At 40.7% G+C, this 19183-nt stretch overlaps 1 protein-coding gene across 2 annotated transcripts in view; it reads right to left on the reverse strand.

The window, feature by feature from the left end:
- The window catches only part of LRRC2 (leucine rich repeat containing 2), a 91904-nt gene extending 73050 nt beyond the window's left edge, over positions 1 to 18854 (reverse strand). For both annotated transcript variants that reach the window (XM_048502712.1, XM_048502713.1), the window contains exons 1-2: positions 18727 to 18854; positions 5566 to 5711 (exon numbers count right to left, since the gene is read on the reverse strand). In XM_048502712.1, the coding sequence (XP_048358669.1) occupies positions 5566 to 5690 (125 nt within the window). In that variant the 5' untranslated portion in view covers positions 5691 to 5711; positions 18727 to 18854. The remainder of the gene's footprint in view (positions 1 to 5565; positions 5712 to 18726) is intronic.
- Between the last annotated feature and the right edge of the window lie 329 nt (positions 18855 to 19183).

The following is a 19183-nucleotide window of genomic DNA, read 5'->3' on the forward strand; positions in this document are numbered from 1 at the left end:
TGCAGTTCTAGTCACCTTATTTACAAAAGGATATTTTAGAGTCTAAAAAGTTACAGGAAGTGGTAGATAAATATGGAACAATAAACATCATTTTTTTACAAAAAATATTTTAAAACATTGGAATTATTTCCCATTATATATTGGCATCAGGACCTTGCTGGCCATTTATCAAGACAAAAGACAGACAGACAGACAGACAGACAGACAGACAGACAGACAGACAGACAGACAGACAGACAGACAGACAGACAGACAGTATAAGTAGTAGTATTTCAACTTTTCCAAGCATATTAATCCAAATAGGTATCCCAGAAAGAAATGTTTCTTTGCCCAGTATCTGGCCATCATATCATCACTCAGAGTTCCCCAAAACTGTGCCTTTAGCCACAAGCACAATGTCACAATACCACTTCCCAAAGAAAGGATTTACCACCACGAACTTGCTGTTCCAATTAGATTATTTAAATTGTTCACTAAAGCCCACTTTTCTGATCAGGCCAAGGCGGATTCTACCTTGCTACCTGAAAGCCTCCCTCCCCTCTTTTACCTTATTTGGTAAGGTTATTTACCTTCTCACAGGACCCTAGACCACTCCTCTCATTTTACAAGTAGTTTACATGCTCGTGAGAAGCAGGAGAAAGAAGGTAGCTTTTTATGATTAGGCTATTTTATTGGAGCTCAAACTAGAAAGTATGCTATCTGACATACCTACTATGCATGTATCGTCCAACTACATTAAAACAACTTTGCACTTGCCTGTAACACATTGAGACTGCGCTTGCAGAAGCCAACCATGGTAACAAATAGCAATCTTTAGTGAAGAGTAGAACTCTCCAGAGTGCTCTTCCCCCCTTCCCCCTCCTAACCAAAGCCTCGGGGCAGGCTTTCCTGCCCAAAAAGTCACATGACTAGAAGGAAGAAGGAGCACTCTTGTCATGGAATCTGTCCAAAATCAAGGTAAGCAATCCACAACCAGTAGATGATCAGGAACAGACCACAGTGGGGAAGGAAGGGATGTGTGGCTGCACAGAAGACCACTGAATGAGCAACAAGTACAGGCAAGTGCAATGTTGTTTTACATCTTTGTGCCCCTCTGTGCAGTCCCACATTTGGAGAGTTGCAAGCTCATTCCAAACCAGGTGGTGGGTGTGAGGCTGTTACTGAAGCAGTAACCACCACAACATAGCAGAGTGAACATGCTTTATTGACCCAGTCATTTGAACAAAGAATGCAGAACCGCGTTCCCCACATCAGCATCATGACAAGAGTCAATGTTCACTCCATAGTGACGAATGAAAGTGGAGGCAGAGGCCATGTTGCTGTTTTGCAAATGTCCAGAATTCTGAAAACAGAATGGAAGGCAACCAAGCAGACTGGGAGCAAGTGGAATGAGCATGGACTGGAATGGGGGCAGTCCACCTTTGCAACAAAAAAGCATGCACAATGGCTTGAGAAACCCACCTAGACAATGTTTAGGTAGAAACTTGAAAACTTTTGTGAGAACTACTAAAACAAACAGCTGATTGTCTTTGTGGAAAGGTGCTGTGCAATCGAGATAAAACAACCCCCTTTCAAAGTCAAAAGAAGAGTGACAGAAAAACACCAGGAGGACTGTGTCTTGTCCCCAAATGGAAGGGAGACACCACCTTAGGGAGGTGCTCCAAACTAGGTCCAAGGATCACTTTATCTCCATGGATTTTAAGGAACAGTGGATCACTTTGAAGAGCCCATAGGTCACCAGCCTTCCTTGCAGAGGTAATAGCTTTGGGGAAAGCCATTTTGTAAGACAAATAAGTTAAGTCGCAGGTAGCCAATGGCTCAAATGGCTTCCCCATGAGATGGGACAGAACCAGGGCCAGGCTCCACAGGGGTCTTCATTGGCAGATAGAGGTTTGATAGACCTTTCAAAAACCATTTACCAAAGGGGTTAAAGAAAAGTGAATGACCATTGAAACCCAAATGGAACAATAAAATGGCAACTAGGTGAACCTTAATAGAGGAATTAGAAAGCCAGAGTCCTTTAAGGATAACAGATAATCAAATACAACAGGGCGCTGAGAGAAGGTAGGGTTGATAGATCGATTCCATGTCCAACAAACCAATCAGCACCACTTGGACTCATAAGAGTGCCTAGTGGATGGCTTACATGAGGACAGAAGGACCTGCCAAACCTTGTCAGGCCACAGTTCTACTGAAAGACCAATATCATGGTGCCAAATCAGGACCCTGGTGAAGAGCTCATCCTCTGGGGGGAAAAAACAGGACATTGCCCTTAGCCAGCCATTGGAGGACAAGGAACCAGGGCTGCCTGGGTCAATGAGGAGCAATTAATATCCCCGAGGCCTTGTTCGCCAATATCTTGTCCACCACTCTGTGCAGGAAACTGAAAGGTGGGATATACAGAAACCTTTCATTCCAAATGTGTCCCACATTGAGTTGTGGCCCACCCTGTCAGGTCTTGGGACTGAAGTCAATAACCAGACCCTGGTGGTTAGCTCAGAAGTCTTTATTGATGACAGCAAATACCTGGCTTCCAGAAAGCCAGTTCTGCTAGACCCGTAGTGGCGAACCTTTGGCACTGCAGATGTTATGGACTACAATTCCCAATGGGCCATGCTGGCAGGGGCTGATGGGAATTGTAGTCCATAACATCTGCAGTGCCAAAGGTTTGCCACCACTGTGCTAGACCATGAAAGTACAGTTGCCTTTATTCCCCCAGAATTCCCCCAGAATTCCTGCCATAAATCCCTCCTCCCATGGAATGTAAAAATAACACAATGGAAAGGGAGATGATGGGAGTTGAGCATCCCAAGGCCAGAGCAGTGATAGTTCTCAGACATCTGTCACCCCTCCTGCTAGGAAGGCACCAGGGTTGCTCTCAGTTAGCTACAGTTGCAAGCATCAAAGGAAAACAAAAGGAAGGGAAAAGGTCCATTAATATATTAGAATGTGAAGACGGTTGCCCCCTCCCCACAACCCAGGTGTGAGTCTTTGCACCTCAATCAGCTCATTTTGATGAGAGGGAGAAGCACATCCTGACACATCCCCACCCGCAAACAAAAAAGGTGACATTGGCCAATCATGGGTGAAGCAAACAAGTCAACCTCGAGAGTTCTCCACATTTGGAAGACAGGTCTTAAATAAGATGGATTTAAGGCCCAGTCCTGGTCTGAGAGAGTCCCAGCTCAGAGAGTCCACCAGAATATTGAGATGGCTGGCAATGTGAATTGTGGAGAGCTGTAATTGGTGGTCAAAGGAGGTGAGTTCCCTGCAACAACAGAGTGAGGCAGTTGTATTGTCCTTTATCAATCTGCTTGGAAATTCAATGTTAGAAGTGTTAGAAAACCTTTATCAATCTGCTTGGAAATTCAATGTTAGAAGTGTTAGAAAACCTCATGACCTGTGACCTACATAAGTGGAGGACCAGATCCTACCTTACAAGTGAGTACACACAACAATTAAATCTGGTAGTGCTCCCATCCACAAAGCAAGCACAAAGATTACTTTTCCCAAAGCTTTTGTAGTAACAGGTCCCACTCTCCAGAACTGGGTTCCAGGTAGGTTAATTATGCTGGACCTGCTGCTATCTATGTCTGTCATCTCTCATAGATACAGTACCAAATTCCTTAGTTCTGTCCATGTGAGCTCAATCACTACTTACTGAATGTATCTGATCATGAAGATGGAGTCTACACATGACCATTTGCTCCCATACTAGAGTGAACATACACAGACCAGCATGCATGGTCAAGATCAACGCACTTGATCTTGCTCTCTCACTAAGTAGGTTGTCCTGCACCTATAATGTCATGGCTGCAGGGCTTCTTTGTTAGAGTCTGGGAAGCACTATTTTGTAAACACTTAAGAAGAAATTAGAAATAATTATCTGTGTTCGTTCATGTCCCTTATCATTGTTTAGGTATATGTCACTTGCTTGTAACAGCATAATTTGAGCACATGTGCACAAATAGGCACTGAAAGAGATGGAAAGAATGCTTTGTTTTTAGAGAAACCCACAAAAAAGTAAGAATTGGCTGCTTGCTTTTAGCCCAGACAGCCAAATATCTGCAGCAGTACAGAGTCTGAGTACAATGAAGCAGCCTAGGGGAAATGTGATGTAGCATGAGAATATTAACTGGAAGACAGATGTCTGTGGGACCAAATGTAATATAAATCATATGAGCACAGAAGAAACAAATCTCTCAGACATACTTTATGTCTGTGTTTACATACCTAATAAATTACGTCACAAATATTGACATACGGTGCTGATCATATATTTTTTTTCTTTTTAGTACAAAAGAAGGGAACAGCTACATGCAACCATTTTGACCTAGAAGGAAAAACACAGCTAAAACAGCACGTCTGCATTCACTTTCCCCCACACAGACCATAATTTAAGTTCAATCAATGATTTGTATAGATAAACTACTTCCAAATAATGCTAGCATGCATCTTTTGATAGGATTCAGACATTAACCAGCAATCAACTCATACATACAATTCATCTTAAAATTTTTAGCACAAAGAATTGCCAGACATAGGTTCATTGAAGAATGGAAGTAGAATAGGTAATATTTTGACATGGATCTATTGATCAGAAACAATTTAGTAATACATGTGTCGGTAACAATGAAAAACATATCAAAATCAACCCCCCATTTTTTCTGAGGCCCATCACAGCGGAACAATTTCAAGTGGCAAACCTGCTATCTGAAATAAATTGCCTTTCACAATATTAAAATCAGCATTACAATTTGAGGGGAGTGAATATGAAACATTTTTTATTTTCAACTGGGGGGGCAGAGGAGAATCCTTTCTTTTCATGGTTCTGGGACAATGCTAGTTTTAAATGTTGAATGTTTTAATGCATACAAATGTGTTATAAAATGTGAGTATAATTTGAGACACTATATTTTTGGAAAATTATTTTCTGGAGCAACACTGGAAAGCATATGATGCAGCTATAATGTTGAAGCTGAACAGATCTACAATGTCCCGTTGTGTGTTGGGCAGGGGGGTTGGATCCAAAATTTCTATTTTGCTGATGTCAACTTTGCTCCTGAAGAAGTGCACTGTATTGGCCAAGGGCTCTTTGTCTCTTTGGATACAACCCTCTGTGGTTATTTCAAAGCCCAACTTGTGGGCCATTTCAGAAACCCCTGGTTGGTCACTCTGCAAACAAGATTCAAGACTAGTGGGCACTTGGTAACAATAAGATGAGTTCCTCTTTTGTTCCCATAACTGTAGGATCCAATTTGAAATGTTTCCCTTAACAAATAGTGACTTTGCACTCTCAGTTCCTTATATAGAATAACTATCCCAATAAATTTAACATGAGCTTAAAACTGAAAGCATCTTGAGATGGAGTTCTGAAGTAATTCAGCTTACAGACAATGCAGCAAGCATTTTTCCTCTAGCAAATCACTAAAGTACACAGTGCAATGACGTAAATTCCCTTCAAAGGAAAAATAATGAGACTGCAATAGTCATTGTCAATGAGTAATCCATTGTTTGTTTTATAATTCAGTTAGATTTAAAAGAGGGGAAAAAGCATTTTCTTACTTTTCTAATGAGCTTTTGGTCAGTCTTTCCTGCTCCTTTTTTTGCTGTTCCTTGTGCTTCTTAACCCGAATCTCCCACATACCTCTTATGGCAGAGAAGTCGAATATGATCACCTGATGCCCCATACTGTTGACATTAAGGATTGCCTGCAACAGCAATTTTATTAAGACAGATCTATCAGATTTCTGTAGCATTTTCAGAAGTAAATTGCTGCCAGTAGAGAAAAGTTTGAAAGAGGACTTGGTGCAAGAGAGAAGAAAGGTTAACCCTCATTTAGTATCAAAGTGCGTCAGGCAGTTACCCGGAACAGAAAGGCAGTGTTTTATTTTGTTATTTTCTTGCCAGGGCTAATGACAGTATAAAAATAATGATAGTATAAAAATAATAATTTTACATCTCTATATAAGACTGCATCTCCAGTCACTCAGTGCCCTTAGGTCAGCGTTCTGGGGCAATACTTCAATTGCTAACACGGAGACAAGCCTGCCACCTCCTAAATCACCAATATAAATATAGCTATAAATCGAGGTAAAACACCTATCCTTTGCTCAGAGTCACTGTTGAAGATATAATCATTTCAGCTTGATTTTTATCAAAAAATGCACCTAAGCCTTCTATATAGGGTTTATGCTTTGTGTTCATAAAAACAGTTCACTAAGACCATTTGAGCAAATTCTATCTAAAAGTCAGAAAGACTTTTAAAAATGATTGCTTCTACTGAGACCAAAAAATGACTGTTTCTTTTCCCCTTTTTAAATTCACTTGAGATTTCATTAGATGGTGGATGCCATTTTTATGACACTTGTTAATTAAAGAAAAAGAAAACAAGGAAGGGAGAGTTGCTCTATTATCATAGAAACAGCCTATCTTTTAAAAAAAACCATGGCTGTCAAAGGACTATTTACTCACCCTCTGCTGTTGCTATTGAGAGGTAGGAGCTTTGAGCCTTTGAACTCTAAAGCTACTCCTCATCACAGGCATGAAAGGGCAAAAGCCAAAGGGTCCTTGGCCTTGCATCCCTGTAGGAAATGAAGGTTTTTGCATTCCTATATGTGTTTACCACTTTGGTTTTGGTAGATGTTAGGACAGGTTCCAGATTACAACAACAAAGAAAATTCTATGGTGCAGGAATCCACTTGGAAGGTGATGATAAATGCTTTGTGTCCAAATCCAGTCAATGGCATGGAGTGTGCCATGTTTGTTTTCTTCCCTGAAGACAAAATGGATTTCACTAGGCAACAATCTAAGCTGATAGAACTCTTAGAAGAGAAGGTTTGGAGCTTATGGAAAATGGAAAATGTTGCTAACCTTCTTGAGATTAAGGAAGAGGAGGATTTCATTAACAGATGACATGAGGCCCTGCATAGGGATAGGGAGACAAGTCAAGGAGACAACACAGAGTGGTTAACTTTCTTAATGAGCCTCCTCTGAGCACTACAGCACAAACCTGAAGGCATTGAGCAAAATGGTAATCAGTGCCATTGGAGCTCAGGAATTGCTTACATGCTTTTGCAGTGGCAACAGAGATGGAAACACTTGCAGAAGAACCATAACCACAGGTATCATGTGTTTTTGTTGTTCTAGATGTTTTTTCTTTGTTCTTTTAAAAACTACAATAAAAATATTTCTCCCAAAAACCTTCTAGTCCAAGAAGTGTGTTGCTTGCCAGAGGCAAAGTTTAAAAATAGTACAGATTAGATGCCAAACTGATCAGATCTACAGATCATTATTCATTGGTGATGATCCACCTGGGAATGAACAAAATGGCCATCGACACCATCACATGCATTAAGGCAGACTATGAATTTCTCAGGAGGCAGCTGAAGGGAATGGGGTCACAGGTGGTATTCCCTTCAATCATTCCCATCAGAGGAAGAGGAATGTGATAGGAATAGGACATAATGAAGGTGAATCATTGGCTGCAGTGGTAGTTCCAGCAGGAGCAACTTACATTCTAGGACCATAGACTAGATTTTCTGGAAAATGGCCTATTAGCACATGAGAGACTTAACTTATAATGCTGGGAAAGGTGAGTTTGACGGGAACTTGGTTAGATTCAGGAGGGTTTTAAATTGTCACCACAAGAGGAAAGTTATGACCTATGTAAGAATGTCAATGAAGAAGAGCAAATAGGCAAAGGTGAAAGGCTTCAGAGATCTATGTACCAATGTGTAAAGCTCTGGCAGTAAGGAAGAAAAACTTGAGCTTCTAATGCAAACAAAGGGAAATGATTCAGTAGGCATTACAGAGTATTGGTGATTTCCATGACTGGAATGTAGTAGTGGATAGATAGAAGTTATTTAAAAAAACAGTGTCAAAAAGAAGGTGGTGTTGTGCTGTATGTGAGGAGATGGTTTGCTTGTCAGGAAAGAAGGACAAACAATATTGTGACTGGAGTTTGGTACAGAGTGCCTGATCAGAGCGAGGAGGCAGATGCTGCCCTCTTTGGGCAGCTTGATAGTGGCTGAATTGCCACTGAAAATATAATCTAGGTACAACCAAGTTTCAAAAGAATTAGCACCTTTTCATCCAGGTTCCAACATCCTCACTATAGCATGTTTCTAGTGAAGACATCTAGGCCTGTCTCGGGCGGGGGGGCGGGGTGTGTGCCTGCTGTCAGGGGTGCAATTATTAAGCACCAAAATTTCAGAGTATCTTTAGGATACCCTCCTGATGATACCACCCAGGTTTGGTGAAGTTTGGTTCATGGGGGCCAAAGTAATGGACCTTCAAATATGTAGCCCCCATCTCCTATTAGCTCCCATTGGAGTGTTTTTTTTTTCAAAAAAAAGGTGCATATACAAGCAGGTCCAGGAAAATCCCGTGATAAAGGGAGGAAGGAGTGCCAGAAATGAAACTGATCTGTGTTCTGCGGTTCGGCTGTGAGGAGATCTTGAGGAAACCTGGCTATTTCAGGTAACTATCCCAGGATTAATTCCCAGTGGGAATTCACCCAGTATGTCCAAGCAACTTCCCTGATCTGAGTTGGGTGACAAACTCTGCTAAGTATCCAAAATGACATAACTTCCTGACCTACCTACCCATCACCAATGTGCAGTTCTGGAAGATTCTCCTCCAAAAGGATGTAGACAAAATGGAGTGGGTGTAAAAGAGAATGATGAGAATGAATAGGGGCCTGAAGACCAAGCCTTATGAGGAAAGGCTGAGGGGATTTAGAATGTTCACTCTGGAGAACACTCTAGCCTTATCCATCCTGTATGCCACAGACTTATTGAAGCCAAGCTGACTGTCCTGGGTCTAACTGTGGACACTCTAGCCATGTTACCATCAAATGAAATGCTGAAGACAATCAAAGGCAAACTTTTTGAGGCTGAGTACCAGGGCCTGATGGCCCAGGCTAGTAACTACTGTTCGCCAATTTCCCTAGGTATTCTATACGACTCCTGGGAAATAGCCAAATATCTGTTCTTACTTCCTAACCCCAAGCTGTGCCATGCACTAACTTTAACCAGGTGCAATGTCTTACCTTCTGCTGTGAGATAAGGAAGAGGTACAAGACCTTGTGTATGTAGCTTAAATAGTAGGGAATCTATACACCTTGTTCTACTGCCCTCTATATGAGATAACTAGATCAAAGTTTCTGCTACCTTTTTTTGTCAGTTCTGAAGTGTAACGACCCAAAGGACCCCCAGAATATTATTTATATATATTTCTGCTTTAAAATCATATTGGCAAAAGCCAGTTGCCAAAAGCACTCCTATGGGTGTAGGTAGCAGCATGTCATAAGGTCAAAACTACTTTAACAAAAGCTAAGATGATGAGTTACCCCAGCATAACCTGGAGGTCTCATTTGAGTCACGAGAATGCTTGATTACCACACCTTGAATAGAAACTGTTAAAGACAAAGAATATGGAAAGCCACCTCAGTATCAGATTCTGCATTTCCCTATCTCTTCTGGAAACCAAGTTAGCAACAAAGGGTTGCTTCTTTGCATCTCCTCTTCCCATTGTTATGAATTTTCCTAAAGCACCCACCTTTCCCCAGTCTAATGTCTCAGCCCAAAATCAGAGTTACTTTGCATAAAGCCATTCTGTGCTTCCTGACTTAATCTAGGACCAATTGACTCCCACTGTCCCAAGGTGTAGAACAATAGAAGAGTCGCTAATTAGCTCACCCAGCAAGCCCAGCATGGGAAATTCCAGAGAATTTGGAAAAAGGAAACTTAAAACTCACTTGTTCCCGCCTCTTCCTGGGCAAAAGGGTATAAAAGCTCAGGTCACCCCAACACATGTGCTCTTGGCCACATGTTCCTCTCTTGGTCATGTTGGTCTTGAGACACAATATCATCTTCACTGGGTCTCTGTGCTGGGCATTGCGGATTCCCTGCCTTCTACTTCTACTCTTCTAAGAATCGTTAGGTAACGTGATGTACTCCCACAAAAAAACCCCTCCCTCTCTATCTCCAATCTATATTTTAACACCTTTCTATATCTCAGGAACTTGAATGTATGTGCCCTTGTGTCTTACTGTGTGTGTGTATTTTTAAACAAATTTATATAAAGCATTTAAATTCAATTTGGACTCTTGCTTCTCTGTGGAATATTCATTGCCAGAATTCATTCCCCGTATTATACAGTCTAAAAGATCTCCTCTCGGCCCCTCTCCTGATCTGCCAATGTGAGTGTTCATTCCCCTTTGCTACTTTTATGTGAGCTGTTACACTTTTTAGCAGCTGGTGGAGAATCCTATCCCAAAATCCCCTTCCCCTGTTAAGGCCGTAACAGAAGGCTGGACTGATCAACAAAAGACATCATTTTTTCTGAATAATTATTTGGGTGCAGCTTTAGAACAAATAGCTAGGTTTCTTAGTATTGTTATAAGTATGAGCTCCTATTCAATTTTTGCCTGGTCACTGTAAGTTCATGTTTGGTTACTGTAGCATGTGTGTTCTTTTTTATTTGAATGTATGCCATTAAAGGTTCTTGACATGATACATAGTTATCTTCTCCTCAGTCTTACTCTCACAATAAATTTGTGATGGAGGTTAAACAAAGAGCCTAGTCTAAAGAACCCAACTGAATGATATGGCCAACCAACATTTGGATTACATTTCCTCAAGCTTGGTCTAACACAGGGGTAGGGAACCTGCGGCTCTCCCTACCCCTGGTCTAACATTTAACCAATACATCACACTGGCTCTCTCTCTAATGCAGAAGGCAGGAAGCAGTGGGACTTCCTTATATCAGGTAGGGTATTCTACAACATGAGGGCAACAGCTTAAAAGACTCTATAACAATTACCTATCAATATCATGTCTGAAAGTGAGGATTCCTACAACAAGAAAGACCAGCATATTTCAGAATCTGTCCAGGTTCATATGATTGAACACAAACCTTCAGATACTTCATCCCCAAGTGGTTTAAGAACAAAAAGATTAAAACAAAAACAATTAGAGACACATGGCATTTGGTAAAAATTGATGTTTTATTTCTCTTAATTGCTAGCCTTAAAGTTTTGCTTCTCTAAAATGTCTCATTCCACATCTTCAGTAATTCATGAATGTTTTCCATCACTGGGTACTATCTTAACTAGTACAACAACCTCCCAGATAAATGGCCAGTTCCATCAATCAAATGACTAGAATATACAACTTTCATTATATTTTATATCGTGCTGTCTTTTTAATTGATTTTTTTAAAAGTACAGTTTCTATGTATTAATGTATGTTTTATGATACCGCAGGTAGTCTTGTTGCACAGCGTAGAACTCACAAATTCTGATGGAGTAGTAATACATTTTCTTGGTTGAAATCTCACTGTTATATTACTGTCAGAGACCAGAGTTTAGCTGGGCTTTGAGAAGGAGTGAAATTCAGAAGCTGTATTAGTGACTGTTTTTTGCCTTTCCTTAACTGCTGGGGAAACTGAGGTTACTGCATGGAAGCATAGTGTTTGAGAATGTGTGGATGTGTATAGACTGCTGGGGAGTGGTATCTGTCAGAGGTGCTCATTCCTAACTATAGCTGGATGTAAATTTGTCTATATTGGTTCACTTAGAATTTCTAGAGATGCAGCCACAAATCTTCTTTTTTTAAATGTACACTTAGCCATGTTGGTCTACAGCAGCAAAAAATAAACAAGAGTCTTTGTGGCACTTAAATACATAGAAACTTTATTCTATCATAAGCTTTTAAGGACTATGCTTTAATTACACTTTGTTAGCCTTTCAGGTGCCACAAGGCTGTTTATTTTTATCAACAGCAGGGAATGAACAAGCCCTAATCTTGCCAGTTTTCCACTAAAAAAAGTTCTAACTGCATCCCTTCCTGCAATCATGAACAGTTTATCTTTCAGCATACTTATATTTCAAGGAAAGGAACCCAACTCATTAACCCCAGGAAGGGCAACCCCAAGGGAGAAAGATTACTATGTAAAAGAGTGCCACAGGCCCATTATGCATGGAACAATTTCCCATGATACTCCTTGCCCCACAGTGCATTCACAGTGACGTCCTTTTGCATTTCCTTGTTTACATGCAAGGAGGTGCCCCAATGCCTGCTGCACAGCTTGCATGGTTGCCTGCCCCCACTTCTGGGTCACTCCCCCTTCAAGCGCAAGATTGAAGATTGCCAGTGTGTGTGTATATGTGTGTTTTGAACCCTTTAAATGTACTACCCAGGTTTTCCTGAAAACAAGACAGGGTCTTATATAAATTTCTGTTCCAAAAGTTGTGTTAGGGCTTATTTTCAGGGGATGTCTTTTTTTCCCCATGATTTTGCCCCCCCCCCCCACATGACCAGATCAGCTGCATCGAGGAATCTGTAACTAGGACTTATATTTCAACCATCCTCCAAAAATCCCGAAAAATCATGTCAGTCCCTGAGAGGAATGAGGAAAGGGAAAGGCTGAGCTAGCATCCAGTCCCAAGAATAAAAAGGGGGAGGGAAAGAGAATGAGAACACAAGCAAACTTTCTGAAAGGGGCAGGCAATCCATATCACAATCCACTTTCCCCAATGATTCCTTGGCACGCAAGCCAGACACCTCCTCCCTCTTTCAATGAGCTCTCCAGATAAGAAAGATTTTATTCCCTTTTCATATATTCCTCAAGCCAATGCCACTATGGGAAGGCAAGGGTCCTCAAGGGGAGGGGACACATGGAATGAAAAGCTGGCAGTAAGTCAAAACTGATGTAAGAGGCTCAAAGCTGGAAGTGGTAAGGCTGGAAGGAGTAAAACCTTGATGTGAGGAGAAATATTGAGGTTTCCCTGTTCTCACTAATCATGGGAGTTCCAGGATCTTCAGTGCCATAGTGGGATCGGTTCCGTACAAAAATCTCTGCAGTGGAAGAAGCTTCCCCTCACTGCGGGGCAGAGCACCAGTGAATAATCGGCCTCAATCTGAAAGGAGCATCTCAGAATAAACCTAAGTCTGAAAGACAACTCCCAAGGATACAATATGCTACAGACTAATTGTCAAGCCACTTACACATTACATATATTTTCTGTCGGGGGGGGGGGGTTAGATGTCAATCAAGTCCACATTTGCGAACCTCTGCTCAAGCCTTGCACTCTGTATTTCAACATTTTTACTTTCATTGTCTGACTCACTGGCAATTTATCATCTGCATCATCTCCTATAAATACGCAGCTCTGTACTAGCAATCAAGTGTTTGAATTACTTATATATGAATAAGATATATATTTAGGTAAATCCCTTCTTGGATGTGAACTTTTGCACCACTGCAATTTAGAGGCCATGGATGGGGGAACACATTTAGTTGTGTTTTCCGAACGTCTTTGAACTACAGAGCCTGCTGCTGAATGTCAACTTTCCTAAACGACATCTGCTTCTGAATTATTCTTTAGGTCACAGCATGCCTTCCTTGGATGATGCATTGTTATAGTATCACTCAGCTTTATGATCTATTAGTATGAGAGATCATGAAAGCCCGTCATTTTGGCAGTATACTATACTATACAACACAGAGATCAGGCACAGAAAAAAGGTCCAAGATTGTAAAAAGGGAGCCAGTGAATGATTTATAATGGTGTCACCTTTGACAAAGAAGCTCCTATGTTGGAGTCTATTGTAGCAGGTAATCTTGTCCTTAGCAATTCCCATTTACACATGGAAAATTTACTGGGCCTCAATCAATATGCTCATGTTTAACACATAGAGCACGATTCATCCAGTGCCTCTCCAATGATTTCATCAGATTTATACAAGCAACAAATCAATGCATCAACTTGAATTCATGGCTACTGCAAAATCCATTGCTGCCTTTCTCACAACATGGGATGTAACACACACACAACTTTTCAGAGAATCTGTTTCCATTAACACCACAGCTAAATTGGATGCTTTATTTTTTTCAGGATTGAGTTTCCAAGCGTCACATTAGAAAGCATCTACTGAATCTTTGTTCCTGGAGGGCTTAATAACATCTACACATCCTCCAAGGACACTCTCTCCTCCAAGATTTCATCCTCACAATGATTCCATATGGTAGGTTTGATTGGGTGAGAGAGACTAGATCTTTCCAGGCCTACCCAAACACTTCAACATTATATAATTTTAAACTTCAGGAATGGGATTTTTAATATTTTCTCCTCATATTCATGAAGCTGTCTCATATTATTATACACACCCAGGACTTTCTCCTAACAATTTTTAAACAAAGTAGGAAGGCAAGCTTCTAACTTAGCATGGAAAGGCTGAGGGACTAGGGTCCATTCCACATAGCATGAATAAGATGTCCTGAGGATGCTAAAAAAGGCATTCTGGGGAGGAACTCTGCACAGCTTTTTCCCCAAGATGTCCTCAGGATGCCTTATTTCTGCTCAAATTGTCTTTTTCTGAGAATACTTTGAAGTGCAGCTTTTTTCCCTAAGCCGCCTGCAAGATGTCCACTGTGTGGTTGTGCAGAATGCAAAGCTCAGGAGGTGTCTTAGCAAAATGGTCAGGTAGGAAATAGTCAGAGTTTCCACTGTGACACCTTTGCTGTCTGGAAAGCATCCTCTTTTTAAGACATTCCCCAGACATCTTATTTTGGGTGCACAGAGTGAAAATAAGTAGTTGCCTCCTTTTGAGACATCCCACAGATATCTTTTAGGATGCTTAACCCTTGCCCTACAGTATCTTATCAAATAGTCTAATCCAAGGAGCTTTTTTCCCCCCAGTAGGGGAGAAACATTGCCTTATTTACCCAATGAAATAATAAATACAACCGGGGTCTGTTTCCCCAGTCAAATTAGCAGCCACAACCTTATGGCTATATTTGGGTATTCAAAAAGTCAGGAGATAAGTCATAGATCTTTCAGTGGAACATGTAGTTTGAACCTTTGGTCATCATAAAGTTTTACCTGTTTGTTGAATAGTAGTTTAAAACATTGTCTACTTCTTTCCCTTCCCCAGAGTATCTTGAAATAAATGATGGAAAAGGTAATTTTATAATCTACCTCCTACATATACCTCATCATTTCACACATCTGATTTCACACAGTGCTTTATTGAAGAAGCTGTATGGTTAAGACGTTCACTTTATGATGGGCCCCTGGAGAAGCTGGACTCTGGCAATTCTCCCTGGCTTCCTGACCACTCAAAAACTCAGCCTGTGGCTACTGCTCCCATACTGGTTGTCCAAATGGAGACAGAAAACAAACACCTACATTTTCCTCTTGTTCCTAGGGTTTCAGGTTGTGATGAAAGATGTCAGAGATCTGTATTTTTCCCATTACTCTGTGGTTGTATCAGGATACATCACTCATATAATTTAAAATGGATGAATTCTCTCTCATATCAAGTTTTGATATATGTCTTACTGATCAAGTGTAGCTGCCATCAGAAAACCATGACTGGGGCTGTGTATCAGGTAATGCAGGTGTTGCACTTCACATGTCCATACCAATTGACATTGGCAGAAAAATTATCATCATTATAGTCAGGTTGCTGCTTGCATATGTTACTACTGCATCCTGAAATCTCAAGTCCATGGAACTCAGATTTCATGACAGTGGTATTAATTTGGTAAACCTTTGGAGAAAGGGGGTTGATTTTTCTTAATGATAAAACAATATTTCTCATTTGGTTTTAAATAGAATGCCACAACATGCAGCTGAACAGTCCTGGGGCCAAGTATAGTTTCTGTGGGCATGGTACAGATTTTAAGGACAAGCCTCCTTTCCTCAGTTTTTTCATGCACTTACAATTACATGAAAGGTCTGATCTGTTTCTAAAACATATTGACCATATTATGGCAACCAACCTGCAGCACAGGTCTAGTTCCCCTAGACTCCCTGGTTTCCAATAAAATATACCCATTTTTTGTCCTGCAGGATGAAGTCCTGAATTAATCTCATTAAGGAAAGGAAATATCTTGGGAAGGACACATAAGGAAAACCATAAACTAGATATTAAGACAGTAGTATAGGAAGAGTTAAGTAGCTTCATTAAAACAGCAGGCCTAAGGTTTCACTGAGTTTATTTCAGAAATTAATTGCTTATCTGTTGATGTAGCTAGTCTATGTCCCTATTCCAATGAACCTCCTCTGCATTCCAAGCTTACGATTACAGACCAAATATCCCAATACTTTGTTGCAACGTAGGATGCTCTAGGCCTATTTCTAATTTCTGCACATTCAAAACTGCAGGGAATTTAGGATTCACATTTTGGACTGCAGTCTTGGAATGCAAATTATTAACAGGGTCCATGTTGATCACAATATTGTGTCCAAGCTCATTGGAGGGATATTCATTAATTAAATTTCAAATTACAATCAATTAATGTCTTTGCTGTATTTTTCCTATTTACCCTACTCATAAAGTACTAATGTGCTTGTCATCAAGTATTATAAATGCTACACAATTGGGCAAAGTGTTAGGTCTCAGAACCTTAAGCCAATAAACAGACTCTGAAGTATTGATCAGCAGCATTTATTGATGAGGTATTGAAGCACTATACTTGGCAAAGCCAGTTCTGATGAAATTGGCATTCACAGTCCCCTTTATTCCCTGTTGAAAGCCCCCCTCCCGGTTTCCCAAGAATTCATGAAAAACACTCTTTGGAGCCAAGGTGCCCCAAGGTTGGTGGCAGATAGTGAGAGAGCCACCTAGCTTTCTGCACCACGAGATAATGGATGTAATTATTTTCTTATGGGACAGAGGTGCCAGGGGAAGCCTAGTTTCCTACAAAGCATGTGAAGCCATAAAGTGGAGAACAAGGAAAGAATGAACAGATGGCAGTGGTTACATATATTTTTGAGCAGCATTGGTTTGTTATTTCAATCAGTTACATAGAGTTAAGAACGCATCCCAATCACTCAGATAACATCCCCCTGACATAAAGGTTGCCCCTGTAGGTAGCCTTATAATGTTTTATCATTGGTTTTCATAGATGCAGGCAAGTATTGCAGCCTAAGCAGATGTCATCCATGCATCCTCCCCAACTTCCATGAGAAGTTTTTATTTGTATTTAGAACTTATTTTTAAAGTTTGTGAAGACCTGATTCAGATCAGATTGAAGAACATGGGAGAAAGAACTTAAGCCAGATTTGAACTAGATTTGTTTCCCCACTCCTACATTCCTGCTTGAGTCACCTTGAGCTAGTCACACTTGACTCAGAACTCTCCCAGCCTCACCCACTTCACAAGGTGTATGTTGTGGAGAGAGAAAGGAAAGGAGTTGTAAGCTGCTTTAAGACTCCTTATAAGGCAGAAATGTGGGGGATAAATCCAAACTCTTCTTCTTCTCTGCATGTGTCACAGTCCCTATCAGGTCTCCATACAGCTGAGAACAAAGTTCCAAGTAGGGAACTCACAGGGTCAGTTTAATCAAAAGACCTCAAGGCAGATCTGGGGAGGATGAATATACAGGTAAGTTCACAGTGGGCCCAGAAAAGGGCATTCCTCCCTCATGTCCATTGATCCTCCCATGTCAGTGCTCCTCTCCCTAACTTCCTATGCTTGTTAGGCTCAGTAAATGAATGGTGGAATTCATTCTTTCACTAGGGCCCCTTCCGCACATGCAGAATAATGCACTTTCAATCCACTTTCAATGCACTTTGCAGCCGGATTTTACTGTGCGGAATAGCAAGATCCACTTGCAAACAATTGTGAAAGTGAATTGAATATGCATTATTCTGCATGTGTGGAAGGGGCCTAAGAGATGAAGGTTAGTTCTGCTTGTAACTTAGTGTTGAATGTGGGTGGAATATTTTTGCTGCTACACTACAGCATACCTGGCAGCTTCTCTCAACCCTCTCTACTGCCTTTCACCATTTCTGTATTATTCCAATAAATCATCTAATAAAAACAATGGGAGTTCTGTGCTATACAGAGGACATAGCATGCTGGTTATGTTGGAAATAAGCTGAGAATGCAGTAAGACAGTTGTTGAAGATGTTATGATAGAGACATAATTAACTGCCATGTGTTTACTATTTCTTTTGCCCCTTTGTCATCTTTTCAAACAGCACAAAAATCTGCAAAATCTGCTGAGCTAAAAAAAAAAAAGAATGCTCTATTCATACTATGTGCCCTCTAGTTCTAATACTTACTCCCTGGGGATTAAGGTTAAGTATTTTCCTATTGACTAACACACATCCTGATTTTGCAGAGATGTGAGCAGTAGGAGAGGGAGAAATTGTAACATCAATCTATACTGGAATGTTTTGAGCAGAAACAGCACATTTCTCCTAGCAAATGCCTCTCAGTTGACCAGATTTCCTTTATCTGTGTTAGATTTGGCATAAGTGGCCTTCAGAAACTGTCATTCGATAACTCTTTTAAACTTCACTCAACATCCTGACACACAATAGAGATAAATAACACGCCTCACAACACACACACCCCTTATAGTAATTCATTTTCTTACCAACCTCTGCCCTTGAGAGTTAATAGTGCAGGTTTTGTATAACAGAGAGGCAGGGAGAAAACTAGAAACAGCAGTGAAGAAAAAATGAAGATGATAATGATAATGAATTATAACAGAAATAATCCTACTGCATGGGGCTGTACATTCTTCAATTACATTTGAAACAGCAAGTGTTTCAAAAAGTTATAATAGTCTAGGATGCCACTCTTTCCACCTGACTCTTTCTATCTCACATATACACACACGTTGGCAGGCACCATAAATACTCCTAGGAGTATCGAACCGTATCAAAATCTGATTCCCACCATCAGCAAAAAGACCACTTACCTACACCTAAAGAGCACTATTGTTCTGAGTTCCGCAATGTACCCTGCAGTAAGCAAACTGCAAAGTTTGAGGTTGTTTACAGCAACAACATTGCTGTTGGTCAGCTCAATATCACCATTTGTTTAAACTTGCCAGTATGACCAGTCTTCAGATTTGCTAATGTTCTATATTTGTAAAGTGCTAACATGATCTGGGGCTTCAAAGCAGCCATGTGCGTGATTGGATATCAACACTGAAAGGTTCCACTTTGCAAAAAGTAGAATGCTTTTAACAGGATAGGCATCTGACTGGCACTTTAACAAGAATGGTAAGCACAACCGTGCTCTGACCTGTCACCCAAACATTACTTAAAATCATACATAAGCCAGTGTCATTCTGGAAGAGGGTCGGCAATTAGCAAATGTTGATGTACTCTGAAGAAAAACCTGCAAATGAAACAGAGGGAAGGAAAAGGGAC

Source organism: Sphaerodactylus townsendi, linkage group LG07 (genome assembly GCF_021028975.2).
Source record: "Sphaerodactylus townsendi isolate TG3544 linkage group LG07, MPM_Stown_v2.3, whole genome shotgun sequence".
Lineage (NCBI taxonomy): Eukaryota > Metazoa > Chordata > Lepidosauria > Squamata > Sphaerodactylidae > Sphaerodactylus > Sphaerodactylus townsendi.